We start from the raw sequence: 23,530 nt of genomic DNA, 5'->3' as shown, positions 1-23,530 counted from the left end.
CCTGCCAATGTTCTTGACATAGTTCATGTGAATAAATGAATACTTCTTTAATGCTAAATGTATTAAGCAATTATTTAATAGAATAGAGAGTATGACAGTAACTGTTCTTTCCTCCATTCCAATCAGACTGCTCTGCTTACTGTTCCTTGTATATGATATCATGTCTTCCTCTGTACAGACTCTCTCTCATGCTTGGAATACTCTCTCTGCTTATCTAGACTTCTTAAAACCCATTATGTGGTGGAATAAAATAGGCCTTCTTTTGGGGGGAAAAAAGACGTTTTCAAACTGGTCTTTATCCTAACAGGTAAATTTATTATTGGGATCAATGTATATTTTAAAGTGGAATTGAATAGCTAAGTTGTCTCTTACTTGCTTTGTCCTCCTTTGTAGAAATATTGAATCAATTATACTTTTAAGGAAATTGACAGTTATAAATATTACTCTGTTCTGTGTTTTTTCATCATCTCTTGTTCATCACAGAGAGCCTATGAGTCAAGTAACATATCTGTTTCTTCTTCCATAGAATCATGGGGTCACAAAGGCTCAGTAATTATCATTTAGTCCATTTCCTGCCTCTATGCAGCCTTGCATTAAAATCCTTCCAAAGTTTTCTGAGGTTTGTTTTCACCAGGTCATCCCAGTGTTCTCCACCAATGTTCTCTCCCATTCTTCCAGATCCAATTTAAATTAATTTCCTCCATTCAGACTTTAATAAATAGGGAACAAAACATGATTGGTAGATATCCCTCATTCAGTTATATCTTCCTAAGTTTTAAGACTGTTAAAACATTTAAAAATCAGGAAATAGCCCTACTGTCAAGTTTGAATAGTATGTCACACATATGATCAGCAATATCTAATATTTCTATTCTTATATCTTGTTCTTTCCATTTTTAAGACTATAATGAAACTGTATACAAACTCCACCTCTGACTCTTAAAAATCTTTATGATTATGGGCAGTTCAATTTTTTTGAAAACTTTAGTTTCCCTTTCTATAAAATGGGTATAATCATAAGCATAATACTTACTTGACAAGGTCTTTGTGATTTTCAGATAAGGTAATCCATATAAAGCTCTATATAGTCTACATCAGTACATTTTTTGATTTGTTTATTTGGATTCTCAAAGGCTATAGTGGATATCAAGAGGACCTATTCGACAGGCAGCCTTACCAAGAAATCCCCAGGAACTACGATGTCTATACAGCAGGGTTTACCGAAGAGGAGCAGTTAGAAAGAGCGCTCAGAAACAGTCTCCGTGATCGAGGTAAGAATCTCGTGGCCTTGCTTATTTTCAAGTATGGATCACATGGGGAGGTAATGTCTGCACAAGAACTGTTTTGCAGAGAAACAAAACTAAAATAGTTTGCAAAAAGCATATGTAGGTGAAGAAATGTGTGCAGAATGTGATTACAGAGAATGTGTGTGATGCCATATTGCCACCAACCTAATCTAATAAAGTGCTAGACTATGTATGTACATTTTGTTAACGTTGTTCCTTTTATAGACAGGCTTAACTCAATTGCTTTGATGGCAATAAAGTCAGAAAACGTCTAAAAAACTCTTCTTAAGGGCATGCAATGGATTCATAATGAAGCATACTGTGGTAAAATGGCTTGTGTATCATCCTGCTTCCTCTCTTCTTGATTAGCCTTATTAGGTCTTCATTGCTGATTTTCTCCCTATTCCTTTTAATATCACAGGACTTTCTGACATAACCCTTGAGAATCCAAAGTTACTTTACATCTCTAAAGAAGCATCAGAATAGAATGCTAGTGAAGACTGCTTAGATGAATAGTCAGGTACTTAGGCCACCTAAGGAGCTCTCTGAAGATCTTGGTGTTTAAAGAAATGTGTAGAAACGATGGAGAGGAGGACCCATGACCATAGGTGAAGATAATTCCTGAAAGGCAGGGACTGTTTCCTTTTTGACTTTGTATCCCTATTTCCTGGCACACACTAGAAATTTAGTAATTTCTTGTTGGATGATTGACTCTAATCTCAGATAGATTTAGCTATGTAAAGATAGTTGTCACATCCATAAAATTTATTTTGTCTTGGCTAAATATTCTCATTTTTAATGGCTCTTCTTATGTTTTTGCTTTTCCCAAATCCTCTTCCTATTCTGATTATATTTCTCTAACTTATCCTTACTCATCAGTCATTATAAACTAGTCTTACTTCCTTTTTTGACATCTACATTGGTGGATGAGATTATACTGATAGAAATGAAATGTGAGTCAGTAAATAAAAAAAATAAAAGTCTTATTGAAGACTTGTGATGGAAAATGCCATCCTCATCCAAAAAGAGAGCCATGGAGACTGAATGTGATTCGAAGCTTAGTATTTTCACCTTTTTGTTTGTTTCTTTCTTTTTTGTGGTTTTTTTCCCCTTTTGGTCTGATTTTTCTTGTACAACATGACAAATATGTTTAAAAGAATTGCACATATTTAACTTATATCAGATTGCTTTCCATCTTGGGGAAGGGAGGAGGTAAGGGAGAGAGAGATGAAAATCTGGAACACAATGTCTTGCAAAAGTGAATGTTGAAAACTATCTTTACATGTATTTGGAAAATGAAATACTATTGGAAAAAGAAAACATTAAAAAAATAAATATTTGTTGAGTGCCTCTTATATGCCCAGCTGAGTTCTGGGATATAGGATAGAAAAGTAGGTTGGTAGATAGATAGATATATACATACATACATACATGCATATATACATATAGTTATGTAAATGATAGATGTAGGTAATTATATAAAAGGTAGATAGATGGGTAGATAAATATACATAGAGATAATTATATAAAAGATAGCTATAGATTATTATATAAAAGTTAAAGAAAGAATTATAGAAAGATGGAAAGAGATAATTATATAAACAAAGCAGTTGACAAGGGTTTCTTAGGATATCTCTAAGGACAAGACAAAGAAATAGGAGCCAAGTGATTCCAGTTGGGTGTATTTGTAGCAATACAACCTTTGCCCAAACCTCCCTGTTACTATCAAGGATGCCACCATTTTTCTTGTAGCTGTAGCCAAGCTTCAAACTTGAATTTTAGACCTCACTCTCACTCGTGGCATGTATCCAAATGATTGCCAAAGTTTATCATTTCTACCTTCACAACACAACGTTTCTAATGTTCATCTCCTCCTCTCCACTCAGACAGCTTCATTTAGGCCATCATTAATCACTTCTTGTCTACACTATTACAATAGCTTTCTGATTAGGCTCCCTGACTGCAATTCCTCCTGTAATTCATCATCCACACAGCTGCCAAAGGGATTCTTCCAAAGTGTTAGTCCTACTGTATCACTCCATACTCACTTACAATTTGGTGCTATTAGAACTTATTGGATCTGGAATCAGAGACATTCTACTTCACTCTATACAGTCTTTGGAATGGCCCTGCTTGTCCCTCACATATCCTACTCTGTCTTTCATCTCCATGCTTTTGCCCTGGATGCCTCTGGCACTGTCTGGAATCTTTCCCTCCAAACCAGAAAAATCATAGCTTCCTTTAAGAATCGGTTTAAGAATTAGTTGAAGCATCACTTCTGGGAGACCTGTTCTGGTTTCCCCACTAAGCCATTTCTGTTAAGATTACGTTCTACTTTCTGGATATTTATTTTGTATACACATATACACGTGTACATGTATACACACACATAAATATATACATATACATGCACATATATAGCGTGTATGTTTTAAATGTATTTACTTTATATTATTTATATTATTCTATTTTATAATTTACATCATATAATTGTTATATAATATATTGTTATAATATAATAATTATATAATATTTATATTATACATATATATAAAACACATACACACATACAAATTGATTTATTTATGACCCCATTAAAGCATAAGCTGCTTGAGAACAATGTCCTATTTTTTTCCTTACATACAGAGCTCAGCCTTGTGCTTAATCCATGCCAAAAATTTAACAAGGTCTTATTGATTGATTACTTAATTGGTTGTTGACTGATCACATATTACTTCAAAAGAAAATTCTGCAGTGTCATTTCATAAATTGTTCTTCTGAGTCCTTTAATAGTGTATTTTTTTAATGATATCAAGATATATTATTAAATTTGAAGATGAGAGAGTTGAGAAAGGACTCTTTATTTATCAATTCAGTTCTTCATAAAAGTTTTAATCTTGAGCAAAAAACCAATGAAGTGAACTTCTATTGGGGATAAATATAAGGTCCTAATTGTTCTTTTTTTTTTTTTTTAATTTTAATAGCTTTTTATTTACAAGTTATATGCATGGGTAATTTTACAGCATTGACAATTGCCAAACCTTTTGTTCCAATTTTTCCCCTCCTTTTCCTCCCTCCCCTAGATGACAGGATGACCAATACATGTTAAATATCTAATTGTTCTTTTTAAAAAATACATTGTAAAAATAAAATAAAAGTCATCCATAAAAAGCACGTGTTGGAGAAGACCCAATTTGACAGGATCTCATTAGATAAGACATCATGGCATAGTGGGAAGAGTACTGGAATTGGAGTTTTGAGAGATCTAGTTTTAGGTTTGCCTCTAAAACTTATTTCTTGTTTGATCCAGGATAAGACCCTTGACCTCTCTGAGCTTCAGTTAGCTCATCTCTTACATGGGTATGATAAAGCTTGCAATACTTACACTTACCTCATAGACTGTTGGAAACATCAAGAAATATATCGCTTATGGATGTGAAATGTTTTATAAACTTGAAGCACAATATAAATGTCATTTAGGAAGTTTTAGTTGACGGTAATCTTGGTATGAATCAACAATGCGATATGACTGCTGACCATAGGCTTCATCTCCATTAATAGAGTCATACTGTCCCTAACCAGGGTGGTAGTGGGTTATAATCAGATTACATTTGATTTCAATATTTCTTTTCTGGATGCCTTATTTTAAGGAAAATGTTGAAAGTGTAAATAGAATGTATTCAGAAGAAAGTAAAGAAAAAGATGAGACAACTTGAAATCATGTTTCATTGGAAAAGTTCAAAAAATCACAGCTTAATGGAGGTCATCTGGACCAAACACTCCCATTTTACAAATGAAAAAATTCACTCAAATATATAAAATGACTTGCTCAGAGTCACATGGGTAGTTAGTTAGAATGAGGATTCAAACTCAGCTCCTCTCACTCCCCATCCATTATTCTTGGTTTTGAAAAAGAAGAAATGAAAAATGCTTAATCTAGAAAATAGCTGGACTTAGATTTAAGCCCTGTTTCTGACATATTAGCTGTGTGTCCTTAGGTAAATCATTTTAGGTGTCTCTCCAGAGACTAGAATTCTTAGGCAAAGTGTTGATCTGCAAGGGTGGAAAGAGTTTTCACACATGGGGGTACTCTGGATTTTATAGTAAGTGAGTAAATCATAGATCCAGGTTCCATTTCTCTCTCCCTGCAAAGAAACACTATTTGCCCCCCTCAAAAAAAAATCTTTTAGGTGTTTCAATTATGTTATATGATTGATATTATTTCTAAAATTCTTTTTTATCACGTATTATAGTCTTGAATTGATTTTTATAATCTTGCATATTGTTTTTATTTAATGGTGAACAGATTTGTCTATAAATTGTTATGTGAATAAAATGAGCTAATGAGATTTTAATTTATTCAAGTAGAAATGAATGATGCTTAGCAGGTGGAGTCAAATATTGCAGAGTAGATACATTTTTAGGGATTGACAAATGACTTGCCACCATGGGCATGAATTCTGATTACTGGGACATGATTTTTGACAAAACATTTATCTGGATGGCACAGTGGATTGAACAGCAGGCTTGGAGTCAGAAAGAACTGAATTCCAATCCAACTTTAGATACTTACTATCTATATGATCCTGGGCAAATCTCTTTAATTACAGTATGCCTCAGTTTTCTCATCTGTAAAATTGGAATAATAGCATCTACCTCACAAAGTTGTTGAGGATTAAATAAAATAATATTTGTAAAACATTCAGCAGTGTCTGGCTCAGAATAGGTACTATATTGATGTTTATTCCCTCCTCTTTCTTTACTTGCCTTCCCTCCTTCCCCATATCAAAATACTTAATCAAACCAAGAAATTGGTTTATCAAACAATGAGGAATACTTAAAATTTCCAGAGTAGTTTTTTTTCTGAACTATATTTTCATGAAAAAAAATTATACTGGATGATGATGACATAGCCCTTTATTATTATAAAATTTCATTTGGTCCCTACCATAATCCTGACATGAGTTTTATTATTTTCATCCTATAAAAGATAGCTAAATCTCAGAGACTCAGGGATTTATTCAAGAGCACACAGTATCACCAAGTGGAAGGTCCATAGTTCCAGCTGAGGTCTTTTGGCTAACCTTCTTTGCACTAATTCTCTATAAAATAGTTAAAAGATTTGAAAGAAACCTGTAGAAGAGGTAACATTTTTCAGGTGCAGAAGATTGAGGCTTACAGAAGGGGAAAAGGAGAAATAGGAGATAGAATTCCTTTTTTGAAACCAGTGTCCTAGTTTCAAGAAGCATTAAATATAAATATTAAATAAATATCAAAAATAAATATATTTTATTTGTTTTGAAGATTTTTTTTTTTTTTTTACCATTAAGCCCTTAATTTTGCCATACTCACTGATTTTTGCCCCCACCCTGCAGTTTACTCAACTGTATTTATCCTGCAGGTTGTATTATTTAATATCCTTAGCAGATTGAGTTATAGCTGCCCTGCCAGGGACAAACACACTCCTTGCTGTTCTGTAGAATGAGCTGGAATGGGAAGTGAGGGCAAGAAGAGAAGGGTGTATATTCTCTTTTGCATTTGTAAAATACCTTTTCCTAGATTATAAAAAACCTGTCAGTTAAAGACTTCTTAAGATGCCATAGATAATAAAATAATATAATCTTTAAAAAAAAAAAAAAAAGACTGACCATTTAAATTTAAAGCATTTATAAAGCACTGTGCAGCAAATAGCTAATGAGTTGGCCATTTGTGGGACTCAAGCACTGAGCGGAGGGCATAGAGAGAAACTGCCATAGCCCATGTGGGCAACTTATCTTTTGGTACAACCAAAAGCCAAAAGGCAACTCTTCGAGTTGGCTCTTTGGAGCACCATTGGAGCTAAGCATTAACAACACTTATCTAGGTGTTGATCTCAACTCCTATCCCTCCCATTGACCAAGACAACCCTGGAAGCAAAGTTTTGCTGGCCATTTGTAGAAAACAGCCTTTTAAACATGGAAATAACAGTTTTCATACTATCCCAGCATCCAATAGTGTGTATGCTATTCACCCAATGGTTCCATTACTAGGTTTATACCCCCTCAATAGATCAAGGAACAACAGCAAAAAACAACATGCAGCTAAGGTGATGTTCATCAGATGGAGAATGATTGAACAAATTCTAGTAGAGCAATTTAATGGAAAATTTTTTGTGCTACAAGAAATAATAAAAAGGGACAATTGCATCAAAATTTGGAAATAATTGTAAGTGATGTAGCTGATGAGTGAAAAGGGAAGACCATGAGAACAAATAATATAAAAAGAACAGCCTTCTAAAAGGAAATAACTTTGTAAGACAAGAATTATCAGCTCTGTGACCCAACCACAATTCCATAATAGATACTTTTGTCGTTGTTATTGTTATGGGTTGTTCATCCTTCTCTCTCAAAGAGAACCAATTATGTCATGGGGTGATGTCTGGACTTGCTAATGAATTGGATGTGAGAAAGGCAGAGCTGCAGAAAGTCACTGAATGGTCAATAATGACCGTGTAATGCATGTTTGTTGAATAATTGATGTGAGACAGAAGAAGGGAAATGTGGTTTATTTTAACTGATGACAAATTTGGTGTTTCTTATTCCCAGATTTATTCCTCTACTACATATATGTGTGTATGTATCACACACACACATACACTATATATTATATAATACACACACACACACACATATACTCATGACATCTTTTGTGGCTATGTATCTCACACACACACACACATACACAATATATGCTCATGACTTTTTTTTGTAGTTATATATATTTATATACTCATGACTTCTTTTGGAATTAGTAACTCCTTTGTAGGTAAAAGTGTTAAGGGTACCATCTTTTAGTAAGTCACCCACCAGGAAAGCCTTTTATCAATCTAAGCATGAGGTCATTTTTCAGTTAAGTTTCTTGTAGACCATATTTAGGAAGTAGATTATTGATTTGTAATCTTACCTTTTGACATTTGGTTTGATTTGTTATGGATTTGTGATTTCATCAGAGGAGCTAAATTCCCTTTATAGACCAGCATTTTTCTTGCAAGTTGAATCTTAGAGAGAGTTGCCTGTGACCCTGTGAGTCTGGCCCAGATTGTCACTGCCAAGATATGTCAGAATAAAATCTTAAACCCATGTCTTCCTGACTTGGAGATTGACTCACTATCTTCTATTCAGGCTATCTTATACTTTAGGAAGATCATTTATTCTTTCTGAAATCAAGATTTTTTTCATCTATAAAAAAGAAAAAATTGTAATATTCACCTCCTCTAATTCTAATGAGAATCAACATCAAATACTATGTGAACCATGCTTTGTAAACTTGAAAGTGCTTAAAGATGTCAACCGATGTCCTCATCTTCATCTTCCTCATTATTATTGTTATTAGGATAGTCCTTTTTTGTAAGAAAATTGATATTCCTAGATTTCATTTTTAATTTTTTTATTTTTTAAATAATAACTTTTTATTATCAAAATATATGCAAAGATAGTTTTCACCATTCATCTTTGTAAAACTTTGTGCCAGATTTTCCTCCCTTCCTTCCTCCCATTCCCTTCCCTAGATGTCAAGTAATACAATATATGTTAAACAAGTGCAATTCTTCTATACATAGTTCCACAATTATCATACTATACACACACACACACACACAAAAAGATCAAAAAGAAAAAATGAGAAAAAAAAATGCAAGGAAACAACAACAAAAAAGATGAAAATACAATGTTGTGATCCACACACAGTTTCCACAGTCCACTCTCTGAGTGTAGATGGCTCTCTCCATCATAAGTCTATTGGAATTGCCTTGAATCATCTCATTGTTGAAAAGAGCCAAGTCCATCACAGTTGATCATCATATAATCTTACTGTTGCCATGTATAATGATCTCCTGGTCCTTCTCATTTCACTCAGCCTCAGTTCATGTAAGTCTCTCCAGGCCTTTCTGAAATCATCCTGCTGGTCATTTCTTACAGAACAACAATATTCCATAACAATCATATACCATAACTTATTCAACCATTCGCCAACTGATGGGCATCCCCTCAGTTTCCAGCTCCTTATCTCTACAAAAAGGGCTGCCACAAACATTTTTGCACATTGGGTCCTTTTTATGATCTCTTTGGGATACAGGCTCAGTATTCTAGATTTCAAGTGGATTAAGCAGTTAAAGCTCTTTTAAAATGATCTTGTCTTCTCCCGTTGGCAGTCTCAGCTTTTATAACATGTGTCCAAAAGGCAGCTGATGCCCCCATCACCAAAAGAATGGACTTGAATCACTGCCAGCTTTTTTTTTTTTTTTTTTTTTTTTTAAGTCCAAAGGCAGACACCAGCTTATAACCCAAGCTCCTGGTTTTCCCTTGTCCCTGGTGATGAATAATGCACGCCTTTTGTGGGTACAAGGGTAGCCTGCCTCCCAGGTCCAGCTGGAAACAAGGCCATTTTCTAACCCTGCCTGCCAGTCCAACATGCATGGTGTATTTAAGGCCGGAAATCCTTTTTGACACATGGAGTAACTAGTGATTCTCATCAACCCTTTTCAAAATGCTCAGTGGGCACAGAATCATATTTACATAGACAGCTCTTGAAATCCAGCATTTGTACACCCCTCCCCAATTCATTTTATGCTCTGATAGAAGATAGGACCTAGTTTGTCAAAATTCTTTCCCTCATCTCTCCTTTCCTTCCTCCTTTTTCTTTCCCTCCTCCCCCCCGCCCAGTAGCAGCTGCCAAAGTACTTTTAGAAATTGAACCCTAATCTTTGCTACTTTTATTTTCTAGTAAATTTTACATTTATTATTTTCTAGTAAGTTTTAAAATGAAATATTTGAAGTTTTTTTTAACAGAACTTTTAAGACACATGAATTCTTTTAGTTAAAAATTTCCCAAGAATTATCAGAGATCCTCAGATTTTAAGTCACATTGAAGATAAGTTGAATATAACCTGTTATTTTGTATTTAGTTTGTAAAGGGAATTGGCATCTGTATTTAAATTAAGAATATTTTGCATACTTTGAAGCAGAGGACTGTGGTTATATTGCTTAAAATTACTGTAGCAACATGGCAGCATCTGTGACATAAGAGTTGGGAAATCTATATGTTAGCTATTCATGGATTAGTTGTCTGGTTAATTTAACTAACTGTGTTCACATGGTCAGGAAGTTCTTTATCTTCAAAATGAGAAGTTGGTTAAATTGCTCCCTTCTTAGAGCAAGATCTGTGATTATGGCCCATCAGGTATGTAGGAAGTAAGTGGGTATAAGTAGGAGGTGATGAGGAGAGTGTTGGGGATTGTTGGCAGGGCTCTTAGAAATCTTAGAAATCCCATTTCCTCCTTACATGTTGGGTTGGATTTTTGTGGCACAGAGATCATTTTCTGTAAGGCCAGTTACCCATCGCATCACTTATATAACCCGGAATTTCTATAGTTTGTACATTGCCAGTAGACTCAAATCTTATTCAGTTATAAACTTGTATTGAGCTAAGTTGGCTCACATTAAACATTAGCAGTTTCTGCCAAATCCAATGTTCTTGTTGGCCTGACTTGGTTAGGAATGGTATAGTCCAAGCCCAAAATGTTCAGCTAATTCTGTGGAACCACTTAATTTTTTTCTTTAGTCATTTATTTGTTCAGTTTCCTTCAGGAAAACCTATTCAATTGAAAAAACACCACCTGCCAGATAATTAGCTAAGGGCAGTATCAAAAGCAAACCAACTCATACATCCCAATGGCTATTTCTTGAATTGTTACTCTAATGAACCATTGACAGTGCTACAAGACACCTTCTCTCCTCTGTCTGCTTGGAAACACATGTGACTTAGGACTTGTTAAATAGATTTTTTTTATATACATATGTATACATGTTGCATTGTATTCATGTGTCTTAATATATACATGTGCCTATGTATTAGAGGAGCCCCGATTTAGAACTGGAAGTGATCTTAGATATTATTTAATCCCATATTACAGATGAATAAACTGTTGTACAGGAAGAAGGAAGAGGAAATGGTTAAACCAAATCACACTGCCTGGAAGTTGCCAATCCAGGTCTTCTGCCTCCATATCTATGCTTTACTCCACTGTCTCATTTCTGTATGTTGATATGTGCATTATATGCATCAAAACATGCAAAAAGTATACTTTGTGCATATTATGTATGACTTATGAAAATTGTTGGATTGGTACATGACAGAGAGACGGGTGGGTAATGGGAAGGCCAATCAGAGAGTATGGCAAAGGAGTAGAGAGTGAGGGAAGATATGTCAAGGGTGCAGAGATGCAGAGAAAGGGGAAGAAAAGATAACTTAAACAAAAAAGTCTCAGTTTTCTTATCTTGTAAACAAACACTCAGTTGCCTAAACAACTTTCTAAAACTATAGACTGAAGAACCATTTCAGATTAACATTAATAAAGGGGAGTCACTTTACAGATCCAGATCCCTCCCCTGACACTTTTTTTTCAGTGAACTACAGATTAATAGAGACTCTTATTGATTTGAAGTCCCCATGTATGAGACTATTGGCTAAAACTGGATCGCAATGGAAGGAAAAGTACTAAATCTAAAAATAAAAGACAAAACCCAAAAATAGTGTGCTTTGTACTGAATGGTAAAAAAAAAAAAAAAACACTTTAGTAAATATCTGATGAGTTAATAATAATATATTTTAATAAATGTTAACAAATAACATGGTAATATATAATAAATGTTTAATAAACAAATGTTTGTTGAATTAATTATAATTCATATGTACATATGAAGTTTTTAGGACATAGCTTTAGCTCCAGAAGGGCCTTTGAAATTGTATATCCCAAGCTGGGATATATAGGATATCTATAAAATAAAGATACTAAGGCTCGGATCAGTGGCTTACCCAATATCACATAGTTCACAAATCAGAGTTCAGTCAGGTTTGATACCATATAGAGACTTTTAATAACAAATAAATCAGATCAGGTAACTATTTAATTCAGGAAAGAATTACAGAGTCACCTGAATCTAAGTCTGTCTGCTATCTTCCATGTATCTACCAAGCTATGGAATTTATTGCATTGAATAAATATTAATTATTATAGAATTGTAAGATGGTAACATTATATTTCTTATATATTACCATGTTATTTGTTAACATTTGTTAAAATATGTATTATTAACTAAATAAGTTTAGAAATCATTTAGCTCTACTCCCTCATTTTGTTCAACTTTTTATTTTTAATAAGTTTTATCGGTGCCTTTTGCCCCTCCTTCCCTTTTTCTTATCACTCACTTTCTACCGTCTTACTGTGGTTTCTTTGGTGGCTGGATCTCAAAGTGCCTCAGCCTCCCACACTAAGCCACAAACGATTGCACAGCTGTGAACTGTGCAGTGTCCTGTCCTGCTAACCTGTCACACTCTCTCTGTTCCTTAGTTCTCCGGCACCATCTGTTTGGAGTCTGTTTTCCCTGGCACCCACAGTTCAAGGCCCGCTTTTCTCAGTTCTGTCAGTTAAGAACTTGGGCCGTGCAGCGTTGATGCTTTCAGGTTGTAGCTCCTGTAGCAGGTTTTTACTCCTGAAAGGTGATTTACTCTTGAAGGTCTAGCTGGCAGTTGAAGCCCAAGCAAATTTTTTCATCCTAGAACTAGGACCTTCATGGCACAAGAAAGGGAGAGGAAGGAAATGGGGTAGGAGGGGGAGAGATGTTTGATGAAAGCTTGTGTTGTTTCCTTGAATCTGCTAGTTTATTTTCAATGCTGGTGGTACAGGAGGTAAGGGAGAGGCCCTGAGTGAGCTCAGGATTACCATTTATTAAGGTTCAGGTTACATTTATTAAGTAATTTTACCAAAAAAAAATTGTCCCATGATACTTCAATAAGAATATTTCTCTGTTGAAGAGAGTTATGGCACAAAGTTTGGGAACTTATAACTGGTAATGGAGTAGGATTTGAATCCAAGTAAATAGACTCCAAATCCTGTTCTCTTTTTTCTGTATTACACAGGATACTACTTCTTCCAAGTATGAAGAACTTGTCAAACTTAAGATTTGTCACTGATGTAAATTCCCTTCCAGGATTCAATCTAAGTATTGACCAAACACAATAAACCGGGTCCAAATTTGGAAAAGACAAGAGTAGTCTGGATTGTTTTCAGGAAGTTGCAAAGCACTTTTTACTGATTCCAAAAGATTCTTGTCACAGCCAAGTCCCATTTTTTTGCTACCAACATTTTACCCATACTCCTATATGACAACGAGACTCCAAAATAAAGCCCCTGAAGGGCTGTGGAAAGATACTTGACTAGTGTGAATAGACTTCCAAGACCAAGACTAAATGGTGTTATCAGAGAATCGCGTGATAGAAAAAAAGAATGAGGTGACTATGTAATAAAAGGGAGTATTCTTGGATGGCCAGAGTGATCTCTTCCCTTTCTGTGTTGAGAGTAAGCAAGAAAGGCCTCCAGCATATTGAGTCTTCTTCATCCCTGATTTTGGCAGACATTTTGGAGAATATAGACTCAATTCACATAAGATGAGGAAGCACAAATTAGTTACAATTTCTCTTATTGAGGAAGGAACTTTAAAAGTATGAGATCATAAAGTGATTGGAGTATTTTAATATGTGTAAGACACTAGACTAGATGGTAGTTTATATTTTACCATGATTTTAGTCCCCCAAAACTTACATCTAACTGAGAGCCCTATGTGATATATGTGAGTAATTCATAGTACTAGAAAAAGTAATTAATAGTTCTAAAAAAATTAAATAGTCTAGAAAAATTCAGGATAACACTTTTTCCTGGAGACTTGAAGAAAGATGTGTATTCAAAGAAGTGGTAAGGAAGTTGTACTTTCATGACATGGAGGCAGCTTGTGTTCCTGCATGGAGCGGGAGATGAAGTATCAATTTAAGGAAAGAGCTGTGGGTCAATGTAAAATTCATGAAGGAGAGTGATGTGTGAAATAAGGTTGAAAAGGTAAGTAGAAGCAACTCTTTGGAAGGCCTTAAATTCCTGGCTAAGAAATTTCTTTTTTTTTTTTTTTTTTGCTGAGGCAGTTGGGGTTAAATGACTTGCCCAAGGTCACACTGCTAGGAAGTGTTAAGTGTCTAAGGCCAGATACTTCAGGGCTGGTACTCTATCCATTGTACCAACTGAATGCCCCCTAAGAAATGTCTTAAACACACCTGACATCTACATAAAGATATACAAAGGCACACATATACATTCTACAGTATTTGATAAGATTAACTTTAAAAGAAGAAAGCAAAAAAGTACTGCTCAAGCACTTTAAAAGAAATAATACCCTTTTCCTAAAGAGAACTTACAGACTGTCCTGATTTGGGGGAGAGAAATCAGATAATTTTCATTCAAACTAAACAATTGTGAATTGATATAAGGTTTGAATTCTATGTGCCAATATTCTGAACAAAATATTTAAAAGTCAGTGGATTCCAAAGTTTGTTTTATGAACATAGTTGAAATTTTAAATGATACGAAGCTTTCTTTTTAAATCCTGGAGTACTGAAAAGGAGACTTGTTAAAACTGTACTAACATAGGGCTTCTTAAACTTTTTCCACTCATAACCCTTTTTCTTCCAAGAAATTTTTGTGAGCCTGGGTAGATAAATAAAATAAATATACAGATTAAACATTTATTTATAATAAATCATAATTTTGCTATTCCCACATTTAGCCATGAGACCCTTTATGGGGTTGACAACCACAGTTTAAGAAGTGCAAATGTGCAACATTTTTAATAGTCATTGTACAAAGTCCCCGTTTCCCTTGTTAGTTTTGTCCTGCTTGTATTCTTCCCGCTTTTGAATTCTTGGGAGAAAGAGCAAGGCACATCAGTGTACTAGAGGGGAGGACTCTTTCCATCCATTGCCATTTTGGCAGGTTACCATGTAGCCAAGAGTAATTTCCATAAAAAGACTACTCTAAGAAAATCTAGCAGACCCAGCTAATGATATTTAATCAGGGCTGTGGTTCATATTATTAGCTGGGGGTTGGGGTGGTGAAAATGGGAGAGATGAGAGGGTGATGCAGAGAGCTACCCAAATCCTGCTGTATTTTGGATAAATTTATGGTAGCCAGCATATTTTTTTTTTGTTTTTTAGCTATGTAAATATAATGTGGTGAGCCCCAAAGAAACAGCAGTAGGCAGCTGCACTGCACTGTCTCCTCAGACCCTGACACAAGACACAGGATACATTTACAGTGCTAATGAGCAATTAGGATGTTCTTCCCTGTCAATTAGCTTGAAGAATAATGAGACTGAATGAGCACTGTCCTTTTTAAAGGATGTGTATTTCCTAAAAGCATGCCATTCTCTGCTGTTTACAATTATATGGCTGGCAAAACAGCTACTTAACATGGGTAAAAATTCAGTTGTGCCCCTTGAAACAGATGGATGAGACATGTACAGACAGGTACCACTTGAAAGTTGGAATTGCCTGAATTTCTTTCCTTCATTCCCTTTTAGTTGTCATGACATCTAAACTCCTGCCTTCCCTGTAACTGTCTTCACAATTAGCTGATGGGAGATGTCTGCAGTTCACATCTTCTCTCTCTCTTTGTATCTCCAGCACTTAGTATGTTGCCTGGCACATAGTACCCATCCCATAAATATTGGATTGATTGATTGGTGAACAAATGCACACTATATGTTTTGGCCTGCGGGGTATTAATCCTAGAGTTGGATCTCTTTTTATCATATAATACACTAGTGTTCTATCTGCTTACCTAAACAGTCTGGATTATTAATGCTAAATCAAAAACCGTAGAAATGGATGGACAAATGCCATCCAGAGAGTCAGAGGATCTTTTTTTAAAAAATCCAGATGGCAGCCTATGAAGGCAGGAATTTGGATGCTTAGACCAGTAATCATGATAAAATTTGACTCAGAATATTTTGAGTTAACATTAACAAATACTCTTTCTTAAGCTTAATTACATTTGTAGTATTTGCCTTTACCTTGATACAGTGTCATAGACTCTACACTTAATTCACAAAGTTAAACTGAATTTAAATAGTAGAATTTAAATAGACTGTAGTCTGAGAGTGATGAAGCCACTGAAAGGAATCAGAGGGTCCTCCCGATTTGGGAGGTTGGTGAAATGGGTCTCCTGAAATGCTAGAACTGGCTATGGTGATGTTTATATTTAATAACATTTAGAAAGGAGTATTCCATGCTTTCTTCAAAATTATTATTGCTGTTGTATCTTTAGTTTTTGAAAATTAGCCTCCTGTCTCTATCTTTCTCCCAAAGATGTCACATATCAGCCCATTTTAAAGTCTTATTCCCACTCGAGTTTTCTTGTTGATTGACTAAGCCAGGATATAGAAGGGAAGCAAATAATAATTTGTTATGTATTATTAGCCTTTTCAGGGGTCTGAAGCATCTTTATATTCCCCCTCTACTTTATATCCATTATACAGTTTTTTGAAAAATCACTTTTGTGCCTTTATAATTCATTTTGAGTTTTTATTGATACTCTCCAGATAGTCTCTGATAGTCTTTACATTCTGACCTGCATTGGCCTTTTAGGCTAGAACTGGTTAACTTTCAAAAGATTTCAAAACAAAATAACTAATCTTATGGTATATATAAATTGCTTTAGTTGGATTTCTTGCCATTTGCTGCCAATTTCTATTTTTAGTTCACTCCTCCATTTCCCAGAACAAGAACCCTGATTCTTTGATAGAAATTATATTCCAGTCAGCACTACCACATTTTCCTGATGTAAGGCCTACTTTGGCCTCCTGACATTTCCCACTCTTGTGCTGGATCTTCCCTCTGGAACCCGCCAAGAGACCAAATAAATGCACATGATGGTTCTTCAGATGCATGAAGACATTATCATGTCTCCATCAAGTCTTCTCTTCAGGTTCACAAAAGTGCCATCGGTCAGTTTCAGAGCCAAGACTTATACTTAGGACTCTATTGCAAATGTGTCTGGGCTCATTTTCAGGACTGTGGTTCATATTTTCATATTAGTTGGGAGGATGAGGGCGAAAATGAGGGAGATGGGAGGGTGAAACCATATCTAAACCCAACTGTATTTTGGATAACTTTATGGTAGCCTGTAATGTAGCTATGTAAAAATGGTAGGAATTGATTTTCAGAAAATAATCATTTTCCTAATATAGGTGAGGGGAGCATGGGATGGGGAATGTGTATTACTTAGATTCAATGAACATTTCTGCCCTTTGATGGTAATATCCTAATGACCATCACACTTTTTACCCTTCATCATACTTTTTACCCTTTTAGAACATGATCCATTTGTTTTTCCTCTCTATCAGCCTTGAAATTATAAGTGATCACACAGTATGAGTAGATTTGGAAGAAAATATAAATTTAAATAAGTTTTAACATATTAAAAAAAAATTTTTTTCACCAAGAACTTTCCCTTCTATGTAAGAAAATTTGCAGCCTACCAGATATCTTTAAGGCACCCAACTGCCGTCATCAGCAGAAATTATAGTACTTCAGTCAATATTTTCCTGCTTTTAGTTTCTGTTCTTTGCCAACCTATCCTTCATCTTGCCAATAGACATCTTGCACAGGTCGGACTGTCATTTCCCTATAGGTGACTCTTAATTAAGTTTTCCCTCTAAATCTACATTATGAAATATAAAGTCCACTTGGCATTCAAAGCCTTCTATAATCTGGTCCCAGTCTATCTCTTCAGTTTTATTTCATGCTCTTCATTCCTTTTCACAAATGCTATGATCAAGCTCACTTATAATCTGATTCTCACACTGTGCTTTCTTAGGCAACATTTCTTCCTTGAAACTTTTCCTGATTTCTCTCCCTATTTGTCTCCTCAACTTCCAGGCAGAAGTGAATCCTGTCTTGAATCTTGCGGGTCTTTGTAATTTATATCATGCATTTTGTTGATTCTAACTATTAAACTTAGTTTTGGTAGTCTCATTCACCTTACTAGTTTGTTTGCACTTTGAGGGTGGGGATAAGCATGGTTATTTTGTTTTCATATTTGTATTACTGAGGCTTGATATACTTCTTTGTGCACTGAATCAACATGGTGTAGTAGTTAGATTAGAATCAACATGGTGTAGTAGTTAGATTAGACTTGAGAGTAAAGAAAACATTCAAATTCTACCTTAGACACTTCCTATCTGTATGATCTTGGACAAGGCAATCTCTCTGAGTCTCATTTTTTCACAGTAATAACAGTGCCTATCTTGCAGGGTGGCTGTGAAGATGAAATGATGTAATAAACCTTTATAAAGAACTTGATAAACCATAAAATATTACATAAATATCATCTATTGTTAATAGTCTTATTATCACGGAGTAATACTAATAAATGTCTAAAATGAATCAGTCAAGATCTCACTGATGGTGACCCATCCATGCCAGACTTAAGATACTCTTGTGGAATCAAATTGTTGATATTGTAACAGGAGCCCTGAACCTGGAGTCTCTTCCCAACTCAGCCTCCAATTGGCAATGGGACCTCAGGCAATTCAATTTATTGGGTTTGTGCTCTGTGAGAGGCACTGCTCATTCATCCACTTGTTTGTTTATTTATTCATGCATTCATTTTGTGTTCATTTATTTATATAAGGGAGGGCCATGCAATGTATTCTTTGTAAGTTCTGTTTTCTGTTTTTGAAGCATTGTAAAAAATTATCCTCCAATACTCACACAATAAGACTTGAGAGATCGCTTTCTTGAAGAAACAGTATATACTAAATTCTTACATAGGAAAAAGAGATGAGTTTGGAGTAAAAATCATTCAGTATTACTATTGGCAATAATTACTCCTCCAATACTCACACAATAAGACTTGAGAGATCACTTTCTTGAAGAAACAGTATATACTAAATTCTTACATAGGAAAAAGAGATGAGTTTGGAGTAAAAATCATTCAGTATTACTATTGGCAATAATTACTATTGAAAAACTGACAAGGCTGGCTTTCTGCCACAACGTCAAGACATTACTTCTTATTGAAATTAGTTTTTGTTTTAAATTTCTTTTGCCTAAGTTTTATTTTTGAAGTGACTATATTCTTAAAATATCCCTGTTTTATTGTTGTATTTCAAAACAATTCATCATTACACACACAAATGCCCATTAGTTACTAAATGTCATTTAAACAAAGAAAAACCAAATTAGTTATTGAGTTCAACATTTTCCTTCTAGTTTGATCATCCTAATTTGTTCTCCTTTCTTTGTAAATGTAAATATTAGTGAGAGTGGACACTGAGGTTAGTATTAATGTCCATTGCTGATTGAAAGAGTGTTGATTGTTATTTGTCCTTCCTTCTGGAAGAGGTCTTAACATCAGGAAAATGATATCATGATTTGCAAGTGAATTGGACTTAAGTGAGAGTCTGTGCAGAGTCACCAGCCTCTCTCCTTCAGAGCTATAAGGATTCAGGGTTTGATTAATATCAGGTCAGGATGATTTGGAGATGGCTCTCGGGTGTTTTTATTGAATGCCCTATTGGTTATTAAACCAAATTTAGTCATAATACAAAATTAAGCTATGAAAGCAATAAGAATCCTTTCCCTCTGGATTGCCAGGTACACATGTACATCTCTTCATAGGTACCTTCTCTGGGCATCTACTGTATTTACCCATCAGTCCCAAAATATATATTAAACACTTAGGGATGGCATAGAAGAAAAACAAAAGATAGGCTTCATGAGGAATTCACAAGCTGGTTATTAAAGGACCTTTGGTTCAGCTGGTCAGGGTCAAAGAGCACAAATATCCTCAGATGTCCAAGGCCCACAGGAAACTCTGGTTCATGATCACATCCTGAACAATCAGGTGGTTTTATCTCCAGACAATATTGTCTTCTGGATAGTTATGGGGCCCCAGTCAGCACCATAATATCCCCTAAGTATTTGGACATCCTGAGAACATTCCTGTGCTCCACAGTAGGCTGTTAGACCCTTGGCTATGGCACAGGCTTCCAGTTCTCTACTTGAATTAAGAAACCACCATTCATTTTGAATATTCACTAATAAAGATCTAGGGTTCAAGCAACAACATAACTACTAAGAACCTGATACCTTTTCCTTTGATTAATTTTTATCATCAGCCAGTTTTTTCAGTTCTTTATTTACTTTGTAAGAAAAAGGCTATCATTATCATTTAAATTATTTTGCTTATTTTGTCCTCCTTCAAAAACTTCAGGGTTTCATAATGCTACTTGCTACTTATTTTTAAAGAGGATACTGTTATTTTTATTGATACCTTCATTTTTTATCACTTATTTATAAGTACAAGGTACACAACCTGATACTTTTTCCTTTAACTAATTTCATCATCAGCCGGTTTTTTCAGTTCCTTATCTACTCCATAAGAAAAAGGCTATCATCATTTAAATTATTTTAGTTATTTTTTCCTCCTTCAAAAACCCAAGGGTTTCATAATGCTATTTGCTATTTATTTTCAAAAATATACAATTATTTATTATAATTACAATAAAATATACAATTATTTTGTATATTTGATAACTTCATTTTTTATCACTTTTATTTATAAGCACAAGGTAGACAAAAAATCTTATTGCATTATTAAGCTGTTGAAAACTTAAAAGTGTCTTAAGGCTTATAGGATACCCAGTACATATTTCTCCTTTTTTCTACCTAGTGAGCCATCACTTGTGACAAAGAATAAAAAAGAGAAAATGTGGTAGTGTGTGAGTGGTAGTAGTGGTGGTAGGGATCATTTCAACAAAGCTAACCCACAGTTCCACTGAGAATGACAGGATAAGCATTGCTTTGCACCCGTAATCCCACACTTGTACGAAAATGACAGAGAGGTGCATTATCTCTTCATTTCTTCAGAGTCAAGGGTGTTCACTATAGTCACTTTGTCCCTTTTATTTATTTATTTATTTTGCTGATATAATTTCCTTTTATATGGTTACAATCATTCTTTCACCGTTACTTTAAAGTTAAAATGATGGTCAGATTGATATCTCAGAAATTAGATAATTCCCAAAGATTTTAATTTAGTGCTTTCATAAATTAGCTTGAAAAAGCAGTAGGTTAATACAAAGCAGATCTGAGTGTAGAAGGATCTCAGAGGTTATCAGGAATCTCATCTATAGTGCTCTCCCCAGGTGAACATTTAGCCTTTCTCTGAAGACTTCCATTGTCTGGGCATTCACTCCTTCCAGGGGCAGCACAGTCCACTTGTAGACCATTCTCATTGTTGAGCAGGTCTGCCTCCCAGCAGGATCTCTCAGTAGGACCCCCTCAGTGCCAGTTCTGATCACTGGGGCCAAGCAAACCATGGCTAATACCTCTTGCACATGACAATCCTTCAATCATTTGAAGACAAGCAATCATGTACCCCCTAAGTCTTCAGCTGAAATAACCACACTAAAGTTGACTCCTTTCTGTATTCAGGAAAATGAAATGTTAGACGTGAAAGGGACTCTAGAGTTCATTTATTGTATTCTCTCATCCAAAACAGAAATCTTTGTGACATCTCTTTTAACAAATGCTTCTCTGACCTCTGCTGGAAAGATTTTAGGCATAGGAATTGTGTGTGTATGTGTGTACACACATATACACATGTATACACACATGTGTGTGCAGATAGATTAGAGTAGATAAATAGATGAGACCTAGATTAGTATTAGTTATGTAGAGTAGATATCGGGAATACTTATAGATGATATGTAAATAGATGAGAGAAAGATACAGATAATAAATAGATAATAGATAAATAGATGAAAGAGAGAGGTGGGTAGGTAAGTGAGCAATATATAGATGAGAAATAGACATAAATATAGTTGATAAGAGATAAATGAGGTAGATGAGAGATTAACATAGTTATAGAGGAGAGATAGATAATAGAAAGGTAGGTAGATTGGCGAGAGATAAATGAGTGATTGGTGGGTAGGTAAGTAAGCAATAAATAGATGAGAGATAAATATAGATAAAGTTGATAAGAGATAAATGAGGTAGATGAGAGATTAATGTAGTTACAGATGAGATTTAGTAGATAGATAATAGAAAGATGGGTAGATATATGAGAGAGAGATGGATTAGATATAGGTAGTTGCAGATAAATAGATAATAGATGAAAGATAAATGGATGAGAGAAAAACATAAGTAATAAATGGATAGTAGATAAATGGATGAGAGATAAGTGGGTAGGAAAATGAGAGATAGATGAGCAGTAGACATAGATATAAATAATAATAAAAATGTGGGTAGGTAGATGAGAGACATAGATTAGTTATAAGTGATAGGAAATAAATAGATGTCAGATAAGCAGACAAGATAGATACATAGATAGATGGATAAATGGATGGATGGATAGAAAGAGTGAGATAGGGAGAGAGGAGTGGACCTATAGTTTCATTACAGAGTAACCCCCAAGTGAGGAATATTCTTCTACCTGTGTAAAAGTCAAAATCTCTGCAACTTTCAGTGTTGCACCAGCTGGTTAAATCAATTGCATGGAATCCCAAAGTCACTGTCAGAGGCAGTCTTCTTAGTTTAAATCTCCTGTAGTCTCTCTATTCACTCTGCAACATTCCTCCTGCCCTACCCCAGTTTATATGCAATGTATTTATGAAACTGCAACTTTCTTTTTCTAAACTTTGTCATTCTTGGACCAAATACAAGCCCATTTCATTTTCCATGTGACATTTCAGATACATGCAGACAACAGATCCTGTGTGCTCCCTCCTTACTCTACAGATCTCTTATATTCTAGGTTAAACACGCCTTATTCCTTCAGCAGATGCTTGTGTAAGCAGGTATTCAGTTCTCAGTAAGTGACCTCTGTACATGATCGAGTTTGACATTGTCCTTCAGAAAATGTGTTCAGAACTGAATGTAATACTCCAGATGTGATGTATGTCCTCAGTCAATAAATATTTACTAAGTGCCTATCATGTTCCAGGCACTGTGCTTAGCCCTAGGAATAAAAACATCAAAAAAAAAAAAAAATACTGTAATACTGCCTTTAGGTTCTTACAATCTAATGGGGAAAGACAGCACACTAAAAGAAACTGAAAAGGGAGGGGAAGAGAAGGTACCTGATGAGGTGGGGAATTAAAAAGGCCAAAGGGATGCAGCCTAATGGAGAATAAAGAGAAGGCTGTTTGGGGCATCCTCCTTAGGTGAAGGTTTGGAGAGTCTCCATTCCTGCCTCCATTCAGAGGGATTTCTAGGGGGAGAGGGTGTGAGTCACTTCAACCATGTCTTGCCCACAAAAATATCACAAGTCCCTCTGACAAAATCCAGAAAAGCTTTGTCTGAAGTATCTTCCTGTTCTA

General features: G+C 35.1%; 1 protein-coding gene across 6 annotated transcripts in view; it reads left to right on the top strand.

Moving 5' to 3' along the window:
* The window catches only part of RHBDD1 (rhomboid domain containing 1), a 183,233-nt gene that overhangs the window by 110,474 nt on the left and 49,229 nt on the right, over positions 1–23,530 (top strand). For 5 of the 6 annotated variants that reach the window (XR_007951649.1, XM_051983440.1, XM_051983442.1 and 2 more), the window contains one exon: positions 1,134–1,271. Coding sequence is in view for 5 of the 6 variants with exons in the window: in XM_051983440.1 (XP_051839400.1) it covers positions 1,134–1,271 (138 nt within the window). In the remaining variant the exon portion in view is untranslated. Of the gene's footprint in view, positions 1–1,133; positions 1,272–13,241; positions 13,345–23,530 lie in introns of those variants that run through there. The other variant, XM_051983443.1, reaches the window with a different exon arrangement.

The sequence above is a fragment of the Antechinus flavipes genome, chromosome 3 (assembly GCF_016432865.1).
Source record: "Antechinus flavipes isolate AdamAnt ecotype Samford, QLD, Australia chromosome 3, AdamAnt_v2, whole genome shotgun sequence".
In the NCBI taxonomy this organism is placed as follows: domain Eukaryota; kingdom Metazoa; phylum Chordata; class Mammalia; order Dasyuromorphia; family Dasyuridae; genus Antechinus; species Antechinus flavipes.
The sequence above is the reverse complement of the archived record's forward strand: the minus strand, read 5'-3'. Positions and strand labels throughout refer to the sequence as shown.